Below are 23115 nucleotides of genomic sequence, written 5' to 3'. Positions count from 1 at the left end.
TTTTTTTTTCTTTTTTTTCTTAATTTATATCTAAAAATTCCTCTGTGGAGTAGAAGGAGTTGTCATTCAGAAATTCTTTTAATTTCTTATTAAATACTTGTTGGTTATCTGTCAGATTTTTGATACTATTTGGTAAGTGACCAAAGACTTTAGTGCCAGTATAATTCACCCCTTTCTGTACCAAAGTTAGATTTAATCTTGAATAGTGAAGATCGTCCTTTCTCCTAGTATTCTAGTTATGCACACTGCTATTACTTTTGAATTGGGTTTGGTTGTTAATAACAAATTTCATAAGAGAGTATATATACTGAGAAGCTACTGTGAATATCCCTAGATCCTTAAATAAATGTCTGCAGGATGATCTTGGGTGGACTCCAGCTATTATTCTGATTACACGCTTTTGTGCAATAAATACTTTATTCCTCAGTGATGAATTACCCCAAAATATGATGCCATATGAAAGCAATGAGTGAAAATAGGCGTAGTAAGCTAATTTACTAAGATGTTTATCACCAAAATTTGCAATGACCCTTATTGCATAAGTATCTGAACTCAAACGTTTCAGCAGATCATCAATGTGTTTCTTCCAATTTAATCTCTCATCAATCGACATACCTAAAAATTTGGAATATTCTACCTTAGCTATATGCTTCTGATTAAGGTCTATATTTATTAATGGCGTCATACCATTCACTGTACGGAACTGTATGTACTGTGTCTTATCAAAATTCAGTGAGAGTCCGTTTACAAGGAACCACTTAGTAATTCTCTGAAAGACAGTATTGACAATTTCATCAGTTAATTCTTGTTTCTCAGGTGTGATTACTATACTTGTATCATCAGCGAAGAGAACTAACTTTGCCTCTTCATGAATATAGAATGGCAAGTCATTAATATATAATAAGAACAACAAAGGACCCAAGACTGACCCTTGTGGAACCCCATTCTTGATAGTTCCCCAGTTTGAGGAATGTGCTGATCTTTGCATGTTACGAGAACTACTTATTTCAACTTTCTGCACTCTTCCAGTTAGGTACGAATTAAACCATTTGTGCACTGTCCCACTCATGCCACAATACTTGAGCTTGTGTAGCAGAATTTCATGATTTACACAATCAAAAGCCTTTGAGAGATCACAAAAAATCTCAGTGGGTGGTGTTCGGTTATTCAGATCATTCAAAATTTGACTGGTGAAAGCATATATGGCATTTTCTGTTGAAAAACCTTTCTGGAAACCAAACTGACATTTTGTTAGTACTACATTTTTACAGATATGTGAAGCTACTCTTGAATACATATAATTTGCAAGTATCATTTGTCAGTAACAATATGTAGGATTCACTCTTTTATTACCATACCATATTTAAAATATAATAACTGATTTGAGATTTTCTTACATTGTGTTCTATTAATTGCTTTGTTTTATTTTAGCTACTATTACCATACTTTTACAGGGTCTTGTTCTTGCTGTTGTATATCAAAGTATTTTATTTTACTGATGGACACAAAAAAGATGTGTTTATTAACAAATAAAACATTACTGTGAAAGTATGTTGGTAGTATTTCATAAAACTTACTAACGTCTTCAAAGAAAATAATTGTCTGTGATGAAATTTCAATTACCTAGAAAACAGCTAATTTCAATGCTTCTAAAAGCAGCAGACTGATGGACATATACAAAAACTGACAGGTAAACCTAATTTTGCGTTGCTACGCTTTGAAAAATACAAGGATTAGGAGGAAACTTGATTTTCCAAAACATACTATGAAGTCATCACTAATAAAGAATGGATAAGGCTCAACAGTAAAAATGTTCTGCAATATAGATACCTGCACATGCTGTAGAGGACTCTTCAAAGATCTTAGAGTTCCCACATTCACTTTCCAAAACATTTAACCTGCAATAGTATTTGTTACTAAATCTGTTTTTGGTGAACCATGATTTACACAACCAAATACAAGACATAAAATTAAGTTTCATGTAGAGTTTACCATCTTGTCTGGGGTTTGGAGTAGGAGTCTGTATTCTGATATGAAGTTTCTCAGCAAGCTGCCATGAGACCAAAACAAGAAATTGCTCATAAATTCAAAGAAAAGTAAAAACACACCTTATTAGCCACTCTTTCAACAAATTATTTGATTACCTAGCTTTAGAGATTAAAGATTCCTCTTGTTGCTGTATTATAAGTTGCAATGTACTGTTCTTGTGGCATGTGGATTGTAGTAGCTAGTTTCAAATCAGCTGCAGTTATGATAATTTTACTGGATTAAATGTAGCTAGATAACAGCACAATTAATTTATAGTAGTTTAATGGCAGTTAATTATTAATATATATTTTTAATGGGTGGATTCACAAAGTGAATGCATACCTAGAATTGTTCCACATCCCTGAAGGGTCTTCTTCATGACTGGATCCCAGGAATTGATGAATGCATTTACAATAAGAAACAGTATTGTCCAGTGGATATTAAGCTCACAGTAGGAGTTGTACAGAAGCTATTTAATTGGCAGAGCAGTATATTTATTCAAGATAGCTATTTTATTGTTTAATTTTACTAACAAGGAATTGTGCCTACTCACCATCATTGATTTCATCCAAATTAATGGTATTTGCAGGACTTGACCAGAAATGAAAGTGACAGAAGTGGGCACCCCAGACGGCTGAGTGTTTAGAAAAAAAAAATGTATTTTTGGTGTGGATCAGGCAAGGGATGAGCTGTTAACATTAGAAGAGCTTCCAGGCAGTCATTGGTGTAGTGGAAAGAGTACAGAGTGGTAATCAAAAGGTCAGGAGTCGAATCCCTAAGCAGATTTTTCTTTATTTTCAGATTTTTCATTTCTTTACACTGCAAGTAAACTGGAGTTCTTAATATAATGTATTTCTTAATATTTTCATAAAAGGCACACAAACGAAATCCAAAAGAGAATTTGTGTTAGCAAATAAATTTCCAGGAAGAGGGTGTACTTACAATGCCCAAGAGGACTCTGCAAGGAACATTCCAAGAAGGGATTTTAATTAAAGCGTACAGGACATTGTATTCCATTAGTTTCATTTTGACCGTCATGCCACTGCATGCATGTGTTGTGTGCTCAAACCGTGCGATGAAAGAGAACCCATGATTAGTGTAAACCAAGTCTGTTTTTGTGTAGCAATCCTTTTCTTGAAATTTATTTACAGAATCCTTGTGGGTCCAGTAACTACCATCCTCCCTTGGCAATTTATTTGCTATCTCAAATTTGCCTTTCCATATCTTTTATGAAAATATTAGTGAATATAATATATTGCTGTTGAGCTTATTTTGGTTTATTTGCAGTGTGCGTAACTTAAAAATAGGCAGTAAAAAAAAAAGAAAACGTTCTGTGTAGGGACTCAATCCAAGGACCAAGTGTTAACCATTATGTACTTTTTCCACTGAGCCAGCCACTACCTGGTAACCACAGTAACATTAATGGCTCATACCAGGCCCAACTTATGCAGAAATGTTATTTTTTTCTATATTAGCCATCTGGAGCTCCTACAGCTATCACTTTCATTTTCAGCCAAACCCTACAAATGGCATGAATTTGGGCAAAATCAATGATGCTGAGTAGGTGTGATCCCCTTGCAAGACAAATTTAGCCTGACTTTATAGCAGTGTAACAACTGTTAACTACTGATGCAGTAGCTAACAACATTTTCTCTCTGTTAATGCAAAACTCGGGTTGTCCATATCCATTAGGGCTCATTACAGTGGAATATACAGAATGTGATAGTTGAATGAGTGGATGGATGAATGAACAAATGAATGAATGCACAGCAGGACAGTGGGGAGAATAAGACCGAAGTAAAGAAAAAATATATTAAAGAAAAACAGAGAAGAAAGGCAAATAAATAAAAATATCTTATTAAATGTGGAGAGATACAGAAATAATGGAGAAAGAAAGAAGTGTTGCCTGTAGGAAAACAGCAGAAATTATGATGGGATTGCAGAAGTAGATAATTGACAAATCATTGTCAATATTAATTGCATGGGAAAGATTTGGAGCAAATGGTGAACTGCCATGTAGTTTGTGTCCGGGATTTGAACTGTTCTTCAGTCATTTGCAGATTTGGTTTCAGGTGGTATCATTCTACTGCTGATAATTTGGTCCTGTTTGGTTGCTTGATTGATTTTTATTTGGTTCCATTTGACTATATTTTGTACAGTGCGAGAACACAACAAACTTTTCTATGCATGCATCAAATAATAGATGTTTCTTCCAACCTAAGGAAACCTAAATCACTACGTGGAGATACAACATTGTTGGATAGCCCTATGAACTGGGCAGTATTTTCTGCTCTTCATGCAGTGGTCTCACTCTACAAATGCTATTTTACATGTAGACAACAATATAAGGAAAAGATAGATCACTACTCACTGTAATATGACATGGTGAGTTGCAGACAAGCACAACAAAACGACAGTTACACATTTAGCTTTAGGCTAAAGCCTTCTTCAAAAACGGAAACACACACACGGAGGCTGTGGGGCAGGGAGGGGGAAAAGGGGGGGGGGGGGGGATGGGGAGTGAAAAAGGAGAGAAGTGGGAAAGGGGAAAGACAGGTGGGTGTGATGGCAGAGGGTGGCACACAAAGAGGAAAAGGAAATTTGTGGTAAGGATTATGGGACCAAACTGCTGAGGTCATCGGTCCTTAGGCTTACACACTAATTAAACTAACTTTAACTAACTTACACTAAGGACAACACACACACCCTTGGCTGAGGGAGGACTCGGAACCTCTGGCGGGGGTAGCCGCATGAACTGTGACAAGACGCCTCAGACCGAGTGGCTCACACAAACAGGGTGAGAGGATGCGAGTAGGGAGGAGGTGATAGGACAGAGGGAATGAAAACTGTTGGGTGGAGGGTATGGGGCAGTGGGTTACTGTGGGTTCAGGTCACAATAACTTTTGTGAGTCTTTAACAGTATGGCCTTTCTTCATATTTACTTCCATCTGTGTTTCACTTTATGGCATTTTATTATGAAATTGCATACAAATCTAAGTTTTAAATGTTGGTACTTATAGTTATGATAAATACCAATCTCCTGTGGTGAAAAGTAGCACAGTAGTAAAAATAATAAAGCTGTTTTTCCTAACTATAGATCACTGTTTTCACATATCTGTGAAATAAAATATGTTTGGCAGTAGTTTTATTAGATAGTGAACCATTTTTTCAACAAATTTTCATTTCTATCCTACTATCCCAACATATATTTTCATTTCACATATCATCAAATGAGGTAATACTTTCCCATATATGTTAACTACAAATTTTGTATGTGTGTCGTACTATTTTTAGGTTCAGATACACCACGAAATGTTTGTTTCAGGATCACAGAGGAAACCAGTTATATCTTGGGATAAACCATTGTGGTATCTTAACATTCCAAGGCAGTCGCAAGACACATCACTTTCGTTGGAGTGAGGTTCAGAAAATAAATTATGAAGGGAAAATGTTTATTGTTCACCTTACATATAATGAGGTAAGATGAATATCATCACTTGATGTTTCACATAGCTAAATAATTATTTCACAGGCAGTGCAACTGCACTAAATCACAGTATATTTCACTTGTCAGACAATTAAAATTGATTTTTAATAGTGGAAATGCACAGAGATTTTTTCTACTATAAAAGAGTGCATGCACAAATTAATCAGAGTCTTTATCTCTGCCTGCCTTTAATGCAAAACAAGTTTGCTGGATAGTGATAGTCTGTTTTAGATTCTGACTGCCAAACGGAAGTTACTGTTTTGGTATTATTTGTATGTTTTGTATGTCATTTTGGTAAACATTTTTTAGAGTATGTGAAAAAGTTTATATAAAACATGTGACCTGTGTAAAATCAATGGAATTTTACTGAAATATGTTCCAAAGTGAGAGGAGAGAGAATTTCACAGATTTGCCGCAAAGTCCCAGAGCACACATCTCTCTGAAAAAGCAGTACTTTCACATAACACAAGGAATTGAGTTGGTTGAACTGAAGCTGAGAAAAGGAATTTGCATGTCAGAAAGACAGATTAGACTTCCCAGGAGGAGGAGCATTTACAATGAAAAGCGAAAACATTAAGTCAAACCAGGTATAAAACGAATGTGGCTGTGAACTAATATGGACTTTTATTTTCTTATTGCAGCATTTAAAAAAGCATTTCAGTACACATTTACGAGTCCAAACCAGCCAGAGGTGACCTTAAGCTGGCATAATATTGAGTACAGAAACTACATATGTTTTATCAGTGGTAAGAACAAATAGTCTTTCAATGTAATGCCAAATAAATTGTCTGCCAACTGCCTCGAACAACTAGTACAAAACCCATGCACAAAATAAATATTTTAGGGGCACCAGTTAGACAGGAAATAGCAGTCATGATCCCGTTACAGAAAAAATGGTCACCACAGGACAAAAGGGGTGTCAAGACAGCTATGAGAGTACTTATATTTTGGTCAAAATGGTAAACAATTACAAACAGTCTACTTAAAATAAGAACTGAGAACATTTGCTTCAGAACCAGCAAAAATTAAGAACAATTACAGGTAAAACTAAATGACATTTTAAAAAACAGTCTAGTTAAGAAGGTGCCAATTAACATAATAAACTATGGTGAAAATACACCTTCATTTAATGGATAATATTGCAAAAATAGTCTGTTATATTGTCACTTCAAAAGAGACTGCAGGAGAACTGCTACAGAAAACGTTGTGCATCCATAAGATGGGCCATGCCCGAAGCCGGCTAGAATTTTTAGTCAGATCTTGGTGAACGATCTGAAGACAGAAATAATAAAAATGTAATTTCTGATTTAAGTACACTATGTGATCAAAAATATCCAGACACCCCCAAAAACATACGTTTTTCATATTAGGTCCGTTGTGCTGCCACCTACTGCCAGGTGCTCCATATCAGCAACCTCAGTAGTCATTAGACATCATGAGAGAGTAGAGTGGGGCACTCTGCGGAACTCACGGATTTTGAATGTGGTCAGGTGATTGGGAGTCACTTGTCTCATACGCCTGTATGTGAGATTTCCACACTCCTAAACATCCCTACGTCCACAGTTTCCAATGTGATGGTGAAGTAGAAACATGAGGGGACATGTACAGCACAAAAGCATACAGGCCGACCTTGTCTGTTGACTGACAGAGACCGCCGACAGTTGAAGAGGGTCGTAATGTGTAATAGGCAGACATCTCTCCAGATCATGACACAGGAATTCCAAACTGCATGAGGATCCACTGTAAGTACTATGACAGTTAGGCAGGAGATGAGAAAACTTGGATTTCATGGTCGAGTGGCTGCTTATAAACCACACATCATGCTGTTAAATGCCAAACAACGCCTTGCTTGGTGTAAGGAGCATAAACATTGAATGATTTAACAGTGGAAAAACATTGTGTGCAGGCAGGGTGCGGGTATGGCAAATGCCTGGTGAATGTCATCTGCCAGCGTATGTAGTGCCAACAGTAAAATTCAGAGGAGGTGGTGTTATGGTGCTGTTGTGTTTTTCATGGAGGAGGCTTGCACCCTTGTTGTTTTGTGTGGCACTATCACAGCACAGGCCTACGTTGATCTTTTAAGCACCTTCTTGCTCCCCCTGTTGAAGAGCAATTTGAGGATGGCAACTGCACCTTTCAACATGATTGAGCACCTGTTCATAATGCACGGCCTGTGATGGAGTGGTTACATGGCAATAACATCATTGTAATGGACTGGCCTGCACAGAGTCCTATCCTGGATCCTATAGAACACCTTTGGGAAGTTTTGGAAAGCTGACTTCATGCCAGGCCTCATCGACTGACAGTGATATCTCTCCTCAATGCAGCACTCCTTGAAGAATGAGCTGCCATTCCCAAAGAAACTTTCCAGCTCCTGATTGAATGTATGCCTGTGAAAGTGGAAGCTGTCATCAAGGCTAAGGGTGGGCCAACACCATATTGAATTCCAGCATCACTGATGGAGGCTGCCAGGAACTTCTAAGTCATTTTCAGCCAGGTGTCTGGATACTTTTGATCACACAGTGTATGTATTTGCACATGACAATACTAACTATGTAGCAGTGTTTGAACAATAAATAGCCTCACAAATGAGAGATGTGGTGTAAGCACCACCAGTGCTGAAAACTGACTAAGAGTACTTAAAGCAAAGAATGTATCAAGCCCTGACAGAATTCCAGTTAGATTTTACATAGAATACCCTGGAGGACTGGCTACATTATTATCTCATATATACTGAAAATATTGTGTGTTGGGAGTAGTCTCTTGTGACTGGAAAAGTATGTAGCTCACTCCTGTTCACAAGAAGGGTAAAAAATCAGAAGCACAGACTAAAATCACCGACATTCATCTGTTGTAGGATCTTAGAGCAGACTCTAAGCTCAGACATTAGGATATCACTCAGGGAAAAGCAGCTTTTCTCAAAGGATCAACACAGATTCAGGAAAAATCACTTGTATGAACTACAGCTTCCTTTGCTGTTGTGCAAATGTCTCTGTCGTACCATATAGTATGAAGCAATGTTCCTTTGGATACGCAGGCGTATCTAAAGGAACAGACTCTGTGTTGACAATCAACAGCCACATTTCAATGAAGGAATGATTCACAAGTCATGCTATATTGTACAACACAGTCGCTATAATACATAACAGTTTTTCACACCATAGTAGAGCTTTGTGACAGTCAAAAAACAATGTGTCAACCTGTGTGGGAATCATGGTAGTACAAGGGGCATTTGAAAAGTCCGGCCAAAAATAAAAACTACAGACTTGTTTGGGATAAACCTATTTTATTTTTTGACATAGTCTCCTTTTAGACTTATACACTTTGTCCAACACTTTTCTAATTTGTTGATCCCTTCCGAATAACAGGAATTGTCCAAGTCTGCAAAATAGCTATTAGCTGCTGCAATCACCTCCTTGTTTGAATAAAATCTTTGTACTGCCAGCCATGTCTTCAAATTGGGGAACAAATAGTAGTCCGAGGGAGCCTAGTCTGGAGAATAGGGAGGATGTGAAACGAGTTGGAATCCTATTTCCAATAATTTTGCGACCACAACTGCTGAGATGTGTGCATTTTTCTTGCAGCTTGGTTTTCAAATGGTCCAATAATGATGAATAATATGGACCTATAATAGTCTTACCCTTTTCCAGAAATTCGATGAGGACTATCCCTTGCGAATCCCAAAAGACAGTTGCCATAACCATTCCGGCCAAAGGAATGGTCTTCGCCATTTTTGGTGCAGTTTCTCCCTTGGTAACCCATTGTTTAGATTGTTGTTTGGTCTTAGGAGTATAGTAATGTATCCATGTTTCATTCACAGTGACAAAATGACAGTTAAAGTCCAGCGGATTCTTCCTGAACAGCTGCAAACCATCCTTGCAAACTTCACACAATTCCATTTTTGGTCAAGTGTGAGAAATCGTGGAACCCATCTTGCGGATAGCTTTCTCATGTTGAAATGTTTATGCAAAATATTATGTACCTGTTCATTTGAGATGCCCACAGCACTAGCAATCTCACGCACCTTAACTCTTCTGTCATCCATCACCATATCATGAATTTTATCAATGATTTCTGGAGTCGTAACCTCCACAGGGCGTCCAGAACGTCCAGCATCACTTGTGCCCATATGGCCACTTCGAAAATTTTGAAACCACTTATAAACTGTTCTAATCAAAAGTGCAGAGTCACCAGAATGTTTATCAAGCGTCTGTTTAGTCTCCTGAGGCATTTTGCCTTTCATAAAGTAATGTTTAATCACCACACAAAATTCTTTTTTGTCCATTTTTTGACTATCACGCAACTTCCTTGATTCACACGAACGCCAAACACAAAGATATAGATCAATATGGCTGAAACTTGGTGTGCGTTCTTTCCAAAGATGTTACTAACTAAACACGACCTCGATACATGCTGGTGGTGCCATCTCTCAGACTTTGCACGGACTTTTCAAACGCCCCTCGTATAGTGTGAGCACTTGGGAATTTAGACACCAGTACAAATGGAGATTTGGGCCACTCCTGGAAGCATGTTTGGATAGCTGAAGCATTTAAGGTGACTGCTCATTACAAACAGGAAATCTGGGTTTGAGTCCCAGTCCAGCGCAAATTTTCATTTGTTCTGAAATATTCCACAGCCAATGTGTATGGAACCATAATTACAATTTGCAAATGATTTCTTTACAGATTGCTTTATTGATACATGATATGCTAAAAGCAGATGCAGAGGAAAAGGTAGATTCCATCTTCCTAGATTTCCATAAGGCATGCAATACTCTACACAACATTGACTACTTACCAAGATACAATCATGCAGTGTATCTTTTTTAATACGTGACTAGCTCAACAGATATTTTACTAAAAGAATACAATAAAAGTTCAATAAGCTTGGAAGTAATAATGAACGTGTCTCAAGGAAGCATAATAGTTCCTCTCAATATACATAAATGACTTATTAGACAAGAACAGCCACACTATAAGACTGTTAGTAAATAATCAGTTGTGTCCAGGAAAGTACCATCAGGGGACAATCATAACGAAACATAGAAAGACTCATAGTGCAAGTAATGACAGATCTGTTTCAGTATGAATAAATCCAAGAAAAATGCCTATAACAAAGAGAAAGAACCTGATAGTATCCTACTATAAGAGTGATGATAAGTACTGGCACATCATGTAAGCTTTTAGAGATAATACTAAGGAACAATGTGAAATCAGATGAACAAAGGAAAGCAGCATTAAGCAAGACAAATGGAAGGCTTAATCTTGTTGGGAGGTTTCTGGGAAGGTGTGAAGTATCTGTAAAAGAAATTGCATACAAGACACAAGTGCAACCAATTCTAAAGCATTGGTTCAATGATCAGAGTACTTACAAAGTAGTAATGACAATAAACAGTAATAAATTAGGTAAAGTCCTGCTAGTATCATACAGGATGGTGTAGTGCTTATTAAGTTAAACAGAAATGCTCAGGGAAATTAAATGGGTATCCCAGGAAGATAGCTAATGTAGCTCTTATGAAAACCTACTGGATAAATTTAGAGAACCTATATTCAAGGAAGACTGTGTGATCACTGTGCATGTGTAGGCATAATAAGAATAAAAAAAAGGTTAGGGCACATACAGAGGTGTATAGACAATAGCTTTTCTCTTCACTCAATATATAAATGGAACAAGACAAGAAACCACTAACATTGGTATTACAGACCCTGCTCAATGCATTCTACAGTGGCTTGCAGAGTATTACTTATACATTGCAGATGTAGATCCCACCACCATCTTCCATCACCCCCTTCCTGGCCTTTTTTCTATTGACAGAATTTCATTATTTACTCTACTACCTTTGAACATTTCTGTCTTAACCTTTCCTTCTCTCTGTTGCTGTCTCTATTCACTTTTCCCTCTTCTTTTTCTCCAAGTTCTTAATTTCCTATTCATTTCACTCCACATTTTGGTGCTTCTTAATACATATTTATTTTACTGTCCTCCTCTGATCTCAGGGCTAAAGCTAATGCAATGCTTCTAGGTGTATCTCTTTGACATCCTACTCTCTCTAACACTTCCCCCTTTATCTTTGCCTCTATGTATCCTCACTACTGATAGGACCCCTCGACTGTGATTTGAGTGACCTGCACCTCCTTTCCAATCTCTCTCAACCTAACCCACTTTCGTCCCTGAAGAAAGAATTAACAACAGTATGGAAAGTTCTGGTTGAGAATTATGAATTATTAAGGAATGAAGGAGATAACTCACTGAAAGGCAGAAGCACTGCATCATTGATAGGTACACAAATGAAAGGTACAGAGCTTTTCTAGATTTCGCAACAAACTTCCTTTTTCAAGCTTGTAGGAAACACACACACACACACACACACACACACACACACACACACACACACACACACACACACATGCACACACTGTCTCCCTACAGTGAGCTCAGTCAACTGCCAGCTCTTTCCTGGGCCACAGTGGGTGTGCTGGGGTGGGGTGAGGGATGAAGGAGGCAGGGAGTGGAGAGGGTTGGGGGAAGTATCTAGTGGCTCATGGGAGAGTGGGGAGCCATGTGTGAGTTTCCTAGGGTTGCAGTTAGAGGGAGCAGGTGGCAGACGGCTGGACACTCGATTTCACAGACTAGGGCATGAGATAGCAGCACATAACTAGCTGACATGAATTGGGCAGGAGTACTGGGACAGGAGACGGATTACTCTCTCTCTCTCTCTCTCTCTCTCTCTCTCTCTCTCTCTCTCTCTCTCTATTGGGTGGGGGTTTGGAGGACTGCGAGTTAGACCAGAGAGCTTATGGGAGCAAAGGATATGCTCTAAGGATAGCTCTCATCTGCGCACCTCAGAAAAGCTGGTAGTACTGGGGGGGATCCAGATGGCACGGGTTGTGAAGCTGCCATTGAAATCTCGGATGTTGTGCTGTGCTACATGTTGTGCCACGTGGTGGTTCACCTTGTTTTTGCGCTACGGTCGCAGGTTCGAATCCTGCCTCGGGCATGGATGTTTGTGATGTCCTTAGGTTAGTTAGGTTTAACTAGTTCTTAGTTCTAGGGGACTAATGACCTCAGCAGTTGAGTCCCATAGTGCTCAGAGCCATTTGAACCAACCTTGTTTTTGGCAACAGTCTGCCAGTGGCCATTCATTCTAGTTGACAGCTAGTTGGTTGTCATGCCAATATAAAACACTGTGCAGTGATTGCAGCAGAGCTGGTACATAACATGGCTACTTTCACAGGTGGCGTGGCCTGTGATGGACTGGAGTAGGTGGTGCTGGGTGGCTGGATTGGGCAGGTCTCGCATCGGGGTCTTCAGCAAGGGTGTGATCCCTGTGGGAGGGGATCGTGGGAATGAGTGGCATAGGGATGGACTAGGATGTTGTGGAGCTTGGGTGGATGGTGGAACACCACTTTGGGAGTGGTTGGAAGTATCTTGGACAGGATGTCCCTCATTTCAGGGTATGATGATAGATAATCAAAAAATCCCTGATAAGGGAAGCGGTTACGTCGTTCCAGTCCCTTGTGGTATTGGGTGACAAGGGGGGGGGGGGGGGGGGCACTTCTTTGTGGTTGGTTCTTGAGATGGCTGTGAGGATCAGGGGTATGTGGGGATATGGCATGGGAGATCCCTTTGCATATTAAGTCAGGAGGGTGCTGGCTGGGTTTACAAAGGCCTTTTTGAGGCCTTGAGCATACTGAGGGAGGGAGTTCTCATCACTGCATATGTGTCTACCATGGGTGGCCAGGGTGTATATGAGAGGGATTTTTTTGTGTGGAAGGGGTGGCAGCTGTCAAAATGCAGGTACTGTTGGTGTTTTGTGGATTTGATGTGGACCGAGGTGCGAATGGAGCCATCAGAGAGGAGGAGATCGACATCTAGGAAGGTGGCACAATGGGTGGAAGAGTACCAAATGAACTGAATGGAAGAGGTGGCATTGAGATTGTGAAGGAATGAGGATAAGTGTCCTGACTTTGGGTCTATAAACCTGAATCAGACCAGGGGTTTGGGGTTTTGGGGAGATATGAATATTTTATCTAGGTGGCCCGTGAAGAGGTTCGCATAGGAGGGTGCCACATGGGTGCCCATGGCTGAGCCATGAATTTGTTTTCCTAGCCTTCAAAGTTGAGGTGGTTATGGATTATGATGTAGTTGGTTAGGTGTTTGAGGAATGAAGTGGTGGGTTTGGAAACTGCAAGGTGTTGGGAAAGGTAGTATTCAATCATGGCAAGGCCATGGGTATGAGGGATATTGATGTATAAAAAAAGGGGGGGTTGTATCACCAGTGATGAGGAGGGACCCGGGAGGTAAGGGTGTGGGGATGGTGGAGAGCCAGTGCAGGAAGTCATTCATATCTTTAATGTTGGAGGCTAGGTTTTGGACAATTGTTTGCAGATGCTGGTCAACAAGGGATGAGACTCTTTTGGTGGGGGCACCATAATCAACCACAATGGGGCACTTAGGGTTATTAGATTTGTGGATTTTGGGGAGCGTGTGGAAGGTGGATATGGGGGCTGTTGTGGTGAGTAAGGAGATCGATTCAGGGAAGAGTTTGTGAGAATGGCCTAAGGATTTCAGCAGAGATTATAGATTGGACTTCGTGGATGGGGTCACTTTGGCAGGGCTTGTAGGTGGGGGTGTCAGACAACTGGCGGAGGCCCTCTACTGGGTAGTCACTCTGGTCCATCAGAACAGTAGTGGAACCTTTGTCTGTTGAGAGGACGATTAGGTCTTCCTTCTCATGAACCCCTCATAACACCCAGTTTTATCCTAGCTAACCCTTTCAACCCTCCTCATCCTCAAAATCTCCTGCCAACACTCCACGAAATCCAGAACCAAAACTGTTGTTAAACTCTCCACCAAAATCCTCAACCCCACAGAAGTTTCAGTCCCACCCAAAGTCCTCACATTCAGTCCTGCTCCCAGGTTTAACCATGTTGGACTTGTGAAAGACCTACTCTCCTTCCCCCACTCCCTGCAGTGAAAACACTTCTTTGCCATCAACCCCTCCAACGAAAGCCCATCCAATCCTCACATTAAATCCTGCCAATCCCAATTCCTACCATCATCCAACCATGACCCTCCCACCTAACCATCCCCTGGTCACCTTCCAGGAATTCCTAACTTTCAACCTGGTCTTACCATCCTTTCCCAGGTCTCTCCATTAGAACATCACCCTTTAGCAGAAGAAAAGACTGCCCTACACAACCTAAAAATGGATCCTGACATGATCATCTTTTCGGCAAACAAAAGTTCCACCACTGTTTTGATGAACTGTAGTGACTACCTGGCGGTGGGCCTCCTCCTGGTATCCGACACCTCCACCTACAAGCTCTGCCAAAGTGACCCCATCCCAGAAGTCCAACACAAACTCCAATCCATCCTGAAATCCTTAGGTCCTTCCCACAACCTCTCCCCTGAATCCATCTCCCTACTCACCCCAACAACAGTCCGCACACCCACCTTCTACATGCTTCCCAAAATCCACAAACCTAACAATCCTCAGTGCCCCATTGTGGCTGATTACTGTACTCCCCCCTCCCCAAAGAGTCTCAGCTCTTGTTGACCAACTTCTGCAACCAATTGTCCAAACTCTAGCCTCCCACATTAAAGATAACAACCACTTCCCTCACCGGCTCTCCACCATCCCCACACTATTACTTCTCAGGTCCCTGCTCGTCACTGTCAATGCAACCTCCTTATAATCATCATTCCTCATGCCCATGGCCTTGCTGTGATTGAACACTACCTTTCCCAACACCCTGCAAATTCCAAACCAACCATTTCATTCCCCGTACATCTATCCAATTACATCCTAACCCATATATAGTGCACTTTGAAGGGAAGGTAAACAAACAAATTTGTGCCACAGCCTTGGGCACCCGAATAGCACACTCCAATGGCAAACTCTTCATGGGCCACCTAGAAAAAACATTCATAGCTTCCTGAAACCCCAAACCCCTGGTCTGGTTCAGGTTTATGAAGGACATCTTTATAATCTGCACCAAAGACCAGGACACCTTATCCTCATTCTTCCACAATCTCAATGCCACCTCTCCCATCCACTTCATCTGGTCCTCCTCCAGCCATCGTGCCACTTTCATTTATGTTGATCTTTTACTCTCAGACAGCTCCATCCATACCTTGGTCCACATCAAACCCACAAATCACCAACAGTATGTGAACTTTGACAGCTGCCACCTCTTCCACACAAAAAAGTTCCTCCCATACAGCTTGGCCAACCATGGTAGACACATCTGCAGTGATGAAAACTCCATTGCCCAGTATGCTCAAGGCCTCAAAAAGGCCTTCACATATAGGCAATATCCTCCAGACCTAATACACAGAGAGATCTCCCATGGCATATCCCCACATACACCTGATCCTCACATCCATCCCAAGAACCAGCCACAAAGAAGTGCCCCCCTTGTCACCAAATACCACCTGGGACTGAAATGACTGAACCACGCCCTTCATCAGGGCTTTTTTGATGATCTACCATCATGCCCTGAAGTGAGGGACAGCCTACCCAAGTTACTTCCATCCCCTCCCAAAGTGTTCCATCACCCAGCCAACCTCCACAACATCCTAGTCCATCCCTATGGCACTCCAACCCCCAATCCCCTGCCACAGGAATCGTACCCTAGCAGAAGACCCAGATACAAGACCTACCAAATCCACCAGCCAGCACCACCTACTCCAGTCCTGTCACAGGCCTATGCTACCCCATCAGAGGCTAGGCCACATATGAAACCAGCCGTGTTACATACCAGCTCTGCTGCAAGCGCTGCACAGGATTTTACATTGGTATGGCAACCAAATTGCTGTCAACTAGAATGAATGGCCACTGCCTAACTATTGCCAAAAACAAGGTGGACCACCCAATTGCACAACATGCAGTAGAGCACAATATGAGATTTCAGTGGCTGGATCCTCCCCACCACCACCAGCTTTTCTGAGCTGCGCAGATGTGAGCTATCCTTACAGCACATCCTTTGCTCCCATAACCTCCCTGGCCTAAACCATCCCCCACCAATAGAGTGTGTGTGTGTGTGTGTTTTTTTTTCCTACAAGGAAAGTTTATTCCAAAAGATAGCAAAGCTCTGTACCTTTTGCTGGTGTACCTATAGAGGACGCAATGCTTCTGCCTTTTGGTGATCATCTCATTAAGAGTTCAAAAAGCTATGTACAGTTTTATCTACTTTTAATTGTGTCTGTTGGCAGAACTTGCAACTTCACATTTTGAAGTGTTTTGTGATACTGACAATTTGTCATGCTGTTCATGCCTGTAATATTTACACTCACTCACAGATATGCAGTACATACTCCTCTGAGAAGCTAGTGACAAATAATTTTGTTTCTGGTGAAACAGTGTCCAAAATCATAATACATTAAACAGACAAAAATTTAACTAAGTGTTTTTTTCTGAAGGCCAAAGACAAGAAACAGATTTATACACTCTATGAAAAGTTTCTAATGAGCTGCAATTAAGTATAAGCTATGGAGATGAAAGCGTTAATTGCAGGCTATTAGTTCTGTAAACTGATTGGAGTTTTAGAGTCCTAAAGGAGTTTTTTTTAAATAAATTACCATGAATACAAATAATTTTCTTCTACTCTAATGGGAAAATAAAATTTTTACCTGTGTAATATAATAAGCATAAGTTGTTTCAAGTTATGCGTCTCTGTATCTGTTATAGTTCCTTGTACATTTAAGTTATTTACCTAATATTTAGTGGTATTGTGGAAAAGTTTCTGTTTGTTTTTCGTGAAGAGAAGTATGGAAAAATATTGTGTGTGTGTGTGTGTTAGCTCTTTGATGAATTAATAATTAGAGTATTTTTCATTTAATGCTTACTTGATTCAGGATCCAAGGACGAAGGTATGTTAAGATTTTCTTTTATTTTATGATTTCTATATGTTATGCATTTAGTAAACATTCACATAATTTAGATCACTTTCCAGTGACTTAAAATCTTGTAAAAGAGATCACAATTGGCTCAGAAACAATTCAGGAAATTCTGCCACTTGAATCAGGACATTCAAAAAACATTTAATTTAGAACATAATATCTAGCGGAAGGAAGGTTTGCTCGTTTTGCTGCCTGTAAAGACAATGGAGGATCAGTGTACATAGGAGATAGTAAATGAACGTAATTAAGACCTGGGACCTATAGAGACTGTTGTTTCCCCTAAGCCTTCTCATTGGTTTGGTAACCAGCTGCTTTGTTGTTGTTGATAGTCTGATGCCAATAGTGCACACCCTTCCTCCTCCTCATCCTCCTCCCAAGGAAAGAACTGATATTTGCAAAAGGTACCATAGCTTCTTGTAATTTGATAACTGTTGGTAGCATTATCAAGAATTTTATATATATATATATATATATATATATATATATATATATATATGGTTAAGGACATCAAGAAATGAAAAAGATGTGCTAGTCATCGCAAAGAAGTGAGGTAGAAAAATGACACTGAAATGCATCTATAAGATTCCTTCAGCTTGTGAAAGAAGAAGTCTCATTGCTGTCATCCACTTACCCTAGATGGCGTGCTGTGTATATGATTCTGTTGTCTGACGTAATTACTCCAAAGACGACAAAGACAATATTTCATAGATAGACCTGATTCAGATTCCTTCATTTCTGTGTCCATGAAATTGTTTTTTTGTTATCCTTCCAGACAAGACTGCTTTATCTCTGTTCCAATTTTGATCCATGTTGCTGTTAATTGTACTCAGAAATCATCTGATTTCAGCACTGAATCCAGTGTTATGTCATTTACCTTTTTTACCTAGTTGCCTATTAGTTTTATCAAAATCACTGAATTTAAAAAAAGTTAAATCGTAGAATAGTAGCTAATTCAACAGAAAACCACTGTCTGTTGTTACTGTAATTGAACCTAGCCAAGTCTGTTCCTTCAGCCACAGCCTTCTCCCACTGTCACCTTCACAACCTAACATAGTACTGTTATTAAAAAGTATGCAGCATATCACTATGACAGAAGCTGAAGAACTTCTCTCCATGCTCTGCAAATTGACCATCTTCAATATCCTAAGATTCACAGTTAAGTCATCAATAGCTCTTGTCCAAAAAATACCCAAAAAAATGTTTTATTATTTAGCCTTTCAACCAATCAGCTCTTTGTTTACAGAGAGACAACTTTTGCTTCTCTAATGACTATCCCTCTTTTTGTTGTCCCCTCTTCTGCTAATTGCCCTTCTCAGATTAATATCTTGTGGTAGACTTTCATTGCTATTAATTTTATCCTACAGCCCTGGCATCAAAGAAAACCTTCCAATGTTCAGGTCACCCCAGAAACTACTGCACGAGTATTCTTCTAACAACAAGCTTTTCCAGTATGACAACTATGGTCAGCTTATGGAATCAGAGCCCTGCTACAGGTTGTTATGAAGCAAATATGTATCACATAGATAGGCAACCAAGCTGTCAGGTGAGGTCTCAGTAGTTAGAAGTTGCATTTATGCTGCAGTCATATTATTTGTCACATTTAACTTACATAAATTGCATCAGAAGGAAAATTCAGTTGAGATAACTGTAAAATTTCAGACAAAATCAAACAATGGAAACTCCAGGTAGAAATATCAACAATGTAGGAAAAGAAAGATTGCCACTCACCATAAAGAAGACATGTTAAGTTGCATACGGGTACAATTAAGAGAGGTGAAGGCTGTGGCTAAATACTTTATGAAAGTGTCTTTTAATTGTGCCTGTCTACACCTTAATGTGTCATCTTTATGTTAAGTCCAGTACTGCTGATAGACATGTTTAATACTGAAAAAAACTAATCCTAGCTTACAGAATTATTAGTTGAGCTTGATTAAGGAAGGTTAGAAGGGAGGAGTAGGTCATTCAGCCTCATGATGAGAGGTACAAATCTTTTCTGAGGACAAGGGGAAACAAAGATGAAGGAGGATGATTCAAAGTAGTGATCTCTGTACTACATGAATGTCAATCTCTGATCTCAGAGCATGGATCTTTGGAATGCCTTCAGATTCTTGTCATCTGCATAGTCTGCCATGTTGTGACTTGGCAAAAAAATTTCCACAAGTCTGTATGTGAAAAAGAATTATTTTCTTATTTCTGACTTTAAAATTCATGTCAGTATGCAATTTGGGATCAGAATTTAAAAAAAATATTTTCATTTTGGATTCCTGTGACATTTTGTGACAGCCATGTTTTAATTTGGCAAGAAACAAAATATGAACAGCTTTGGCCAGTGTGTCCACACAGGTTTCATTTGACATCTAGATAGTATAGATATCACTGATTAAGAGAGAGTAGGATGTCAACAGTAGTATACTGGTAACCACTGTGCCAGCTTCAGTCCAGAGATGATATGAAGACAGTGAGAAATAATGATGGATAGAGAGGGGGCAGGGGGAGGAGAGAGAGTGTGTGTGTGTGTGAGAGAGAGAGAGAGAGAGAGAAATGAGAGTAGTTCAAGTAAAAACTGAAAAGGAGATTGGGAAGAAAACAAAGACGGAATGAGGGAATTAGGATTAGGAAAAGAGAAATGGGGAGGGTATAATGGGGGGGATACAGATAAACAAGGAATAAAGAAAGTAATGGAGTAAATAAATAAATAAAATATATAAAACAGTAATATAAAATGTCTGGAGGGTTGAATGTTAAAGGAGGCAACATCCAGGAGGTTTGTGGGATGCAAGGATATGTTGGAGAGAAAATTTTCAACTGCAGATCTCACAGCACTCTCAGAAACTGGATATGCTTTGTCTCTAAGATCTGCCGGCCGGTGGTCATTCCTATAGAAAATGCCATGCAGTTAACATGCATTGTTTCATGTGTTGCTCTGCCTTTTATGTTGTCAGAGCATGCTCACCAACTGGGTAGCCAAAGTGCCCAACACAGACATTACTTCTGTGTTGATTCATGTGCTCAGGTATTTTGGTCAGTCGTTCTTGTGTAAAGTCCCGTGTAGTGACCACATGAAAGATTAGATTAGATTAGATTAATACTAGTTCCATGGATCATGAATACGATATTTCGTAATGATGTGGAACTAGTCAAATTTTCCAATACATGACATAATTAAGTTAATTTAACAACAGACTTAAGTTAATATAACAACTTTTTTATTTATTTGTGTTTTTATTTATTTATTTTTATTATTTTATTTTTTTAATTTTTTTTTTTTTTGCTTTTTTCTTTTTTTTTCTTAATTTATATCTAAAAATTCCTCTTTGGAGTAGAAGGAGTTGTCATTCAGAAATTCTTTTAATTTCTTCTTAAATACTTGTTGGTTATCTGTCAGACTTTTGATACTGTTTGGTAAGTGACCAAAGACTTTAGTGCCAGTATAATTCACCCCTTTCTGTGCCAAAGTTAGATTTAATCTTGAATAGTGAAGATCATCCTTTCTCCTAGTATTGTAGTTATGCACACTGCTATTACTTTTGAATTGGGTTTGATTGTTAATAACAAATTTTATAAGAGAGTATATATTCTGAGAAGCCACTGTGAATATCCCTAGATCCTTAAATAAATGTCTGCAGGATGATCTTGGGTGGACTCCAGCTATTATTCTGATTACACGCTTCTGTGCAATAAATACTTTATTCCTCAGTGATGAATTACCCCAAAATATGATGCCATATGAAAGCAATGAGTGAAAATAGGCGTAGTAAGCTAATTTACTAAGATGTTTATCACCAAAATTTGCAATGACTCTTATTGCATAAGTAGCTGAACCTCAAACGTTTCAGCAGATCATCAATGTGTTTCTTCCAATTTCTTCCAAAAGCAGTAAACAACGTACAAGGTTTCACTCATTGCTCTACATTAATGGAAAATACCTGAGTCAACATTTTTCTAATAACATCACCTGGTTGCCTCTAGTACAGATAAAGTTCAACAACATATGGAAGAAATTAATAATGAAAATTAAAGAAAAACCATGAAAATGAGTTATAGTATTACTTAATGTCTAACAAAGACATGAAAAGACAAATGTGAAGATTAATAATAAAATCATAAAACCAGTTGATAAGTTTTTACACTGACTGAGGAAAAAAGTGAAGCACCCAGAAGGAGAAGAGGAAATGAAATGAAACTTCATGGGTAGAGGGGGCATGTGATGGTATTTAAGTGATCACAAAACCAAGTCAAATTTATAAAGAACATGGAAATATGAGGTCAATTACCACCGAGTTGCACCTCCTCTACCATGAAACAGTTGTATGCTCTCCTGCGGAAAGCTGGCCCACAATTGTTGTGACTGGTCCTTGATACGCTGGATACTGACACAGTGACAGAGCTAATTTCCAAGCTGATCTGGGATTCTTGCTGGCCATGGGAGTAGCTCACATCATGCAGACAGTACATTGAGACATGTGTCATGTGTAGATGAGCATTGTCCTGTTGAAAAAGGACACCATGATAATATCACATGAAATATAACACGCGAGGCTGGAATGTGTTTGTGACCTACTGTTGTGCTGTCGGAGCTCCCTCAGTCCCCACCAATGGTGACCTCACGTCATGCAGTTCTCCACACTCTGTTGCAAGGAGTAACATCACTGTACCTCTCCAAAATGTTGGAAGAATGGGACCTCTTTCTAGGTTGCTAGCATACACTTGCTGATGATGGTCATCTGAGGTAGTACAGAACCACACTTCATCATTGAACACAATGTGACATCATTCATCAGCGTTCCATGCTTCACAGTCATGGCACCACTCCAAATACAGCTGTTTGTGTTGTGGTGTTGATGGCATCCTACACATGTGTTGATAATTCCTTGGTCTGGCTGACACTAATCTCGGACTAATGGTACGGGATGATACAGAATGTTGCAGGGTGTCCATTACTTATTCTCTGTTTGCGAGTAAAGATGTAAAGGGGCTGTGATGGGCCTGGCATCCAATATGGCAAGCCTCCTTTCTGGTGGTCACATATGGTTGACCAGAATCTTTATGATGAGTATGCCTGTCCTCAATTCCCATGCAGTCCAACATTGGGATGCTGTCACATCCAAATGCATCACAAATATAGATACTGCATTATTTGACCAGTTGACCAGTTGGCCAAGCAGAGACCCATGATGGAGCCCCTTTTGAGATCTGCCATGTACTGATAATATTGTATCACATGATTATGTGTCACTCCATGTCCTTCACTGTGATCACTCACCATGTGATGCCATTAATGCCTCTTACATACCCTCCCAGGCCTTGTAATGACGCTAAACATGAACAACACTAATGCACTGTGTTGGCCACTCTCTTCTCTTTCACAGAGAATTGCAGCTGTAATAGTTTACATACCTATGATAGTGTGTACATCTATGAAACTACGTTGACAACTGACAAGGTCTTCTAGGTGATTCACTTTTTTCTCATACAGTGTATTTCCCAGCGGTCACACTAGCTATTTGAATCCACCCATCCAATACTAGTTTTCTTGAACACAGAAAATGGAAACATGCTCTCCAACATATGCTTGCATTCTACCAAACTCTTAGACTTAACCTTAGTTAACATACAACCCCACCCTTTTATATTATTATTATTATTATTATTATTATTATATTGTCTAATTATTGTATTTATTGTTATTTCCTTTA

At 39.5% G+C, this 23115-nt stretch overlaps 1 protein-coding gene across 1 annotated transcript in view; it reads left to right on the top strand.

The window, feature by feature from the left end:
* The window catches only part of LOC124616387 (FERM domain-containing protein 5), a 96340-nt gene that overhangs the window by 17980 nt on the left and 55245 nt on the right, over positions 1 to 23115 (top strand). The window contains exons 6-7 of the mRNA XM_047144693.1: positions 5354 to 5506; positions 17375 to 17389. Coding sequence (XP_047000649.1) covers positions 5354 to 5506; positions 17375 to 17389 — 168 coding nt within the window. The remainder of the gene's footprint in view (positions 1 to 5353; positions 5507 to 17374; positions 17390 to 23115) is intronic.

Source organism: Schistocerca americana, chromosome 5 (assembly GCF_021461395.2).
Source record: "Schistocerca americana isolate TAMUIC-IGC-003095 chromosome 5, iqSchAmer2.1, whole genome shotgun sequence".
Taxonomy (NCBI): domain Eukaryota; kingdom Metazoa; phylum Arthropoda; class Insecta; order Orthoptera; family Acrididae; genus Schistocerca; species Schistocerca americana.
This window is presented reverse-complemented; position numbering and strand designations above follow the sequence as displayed.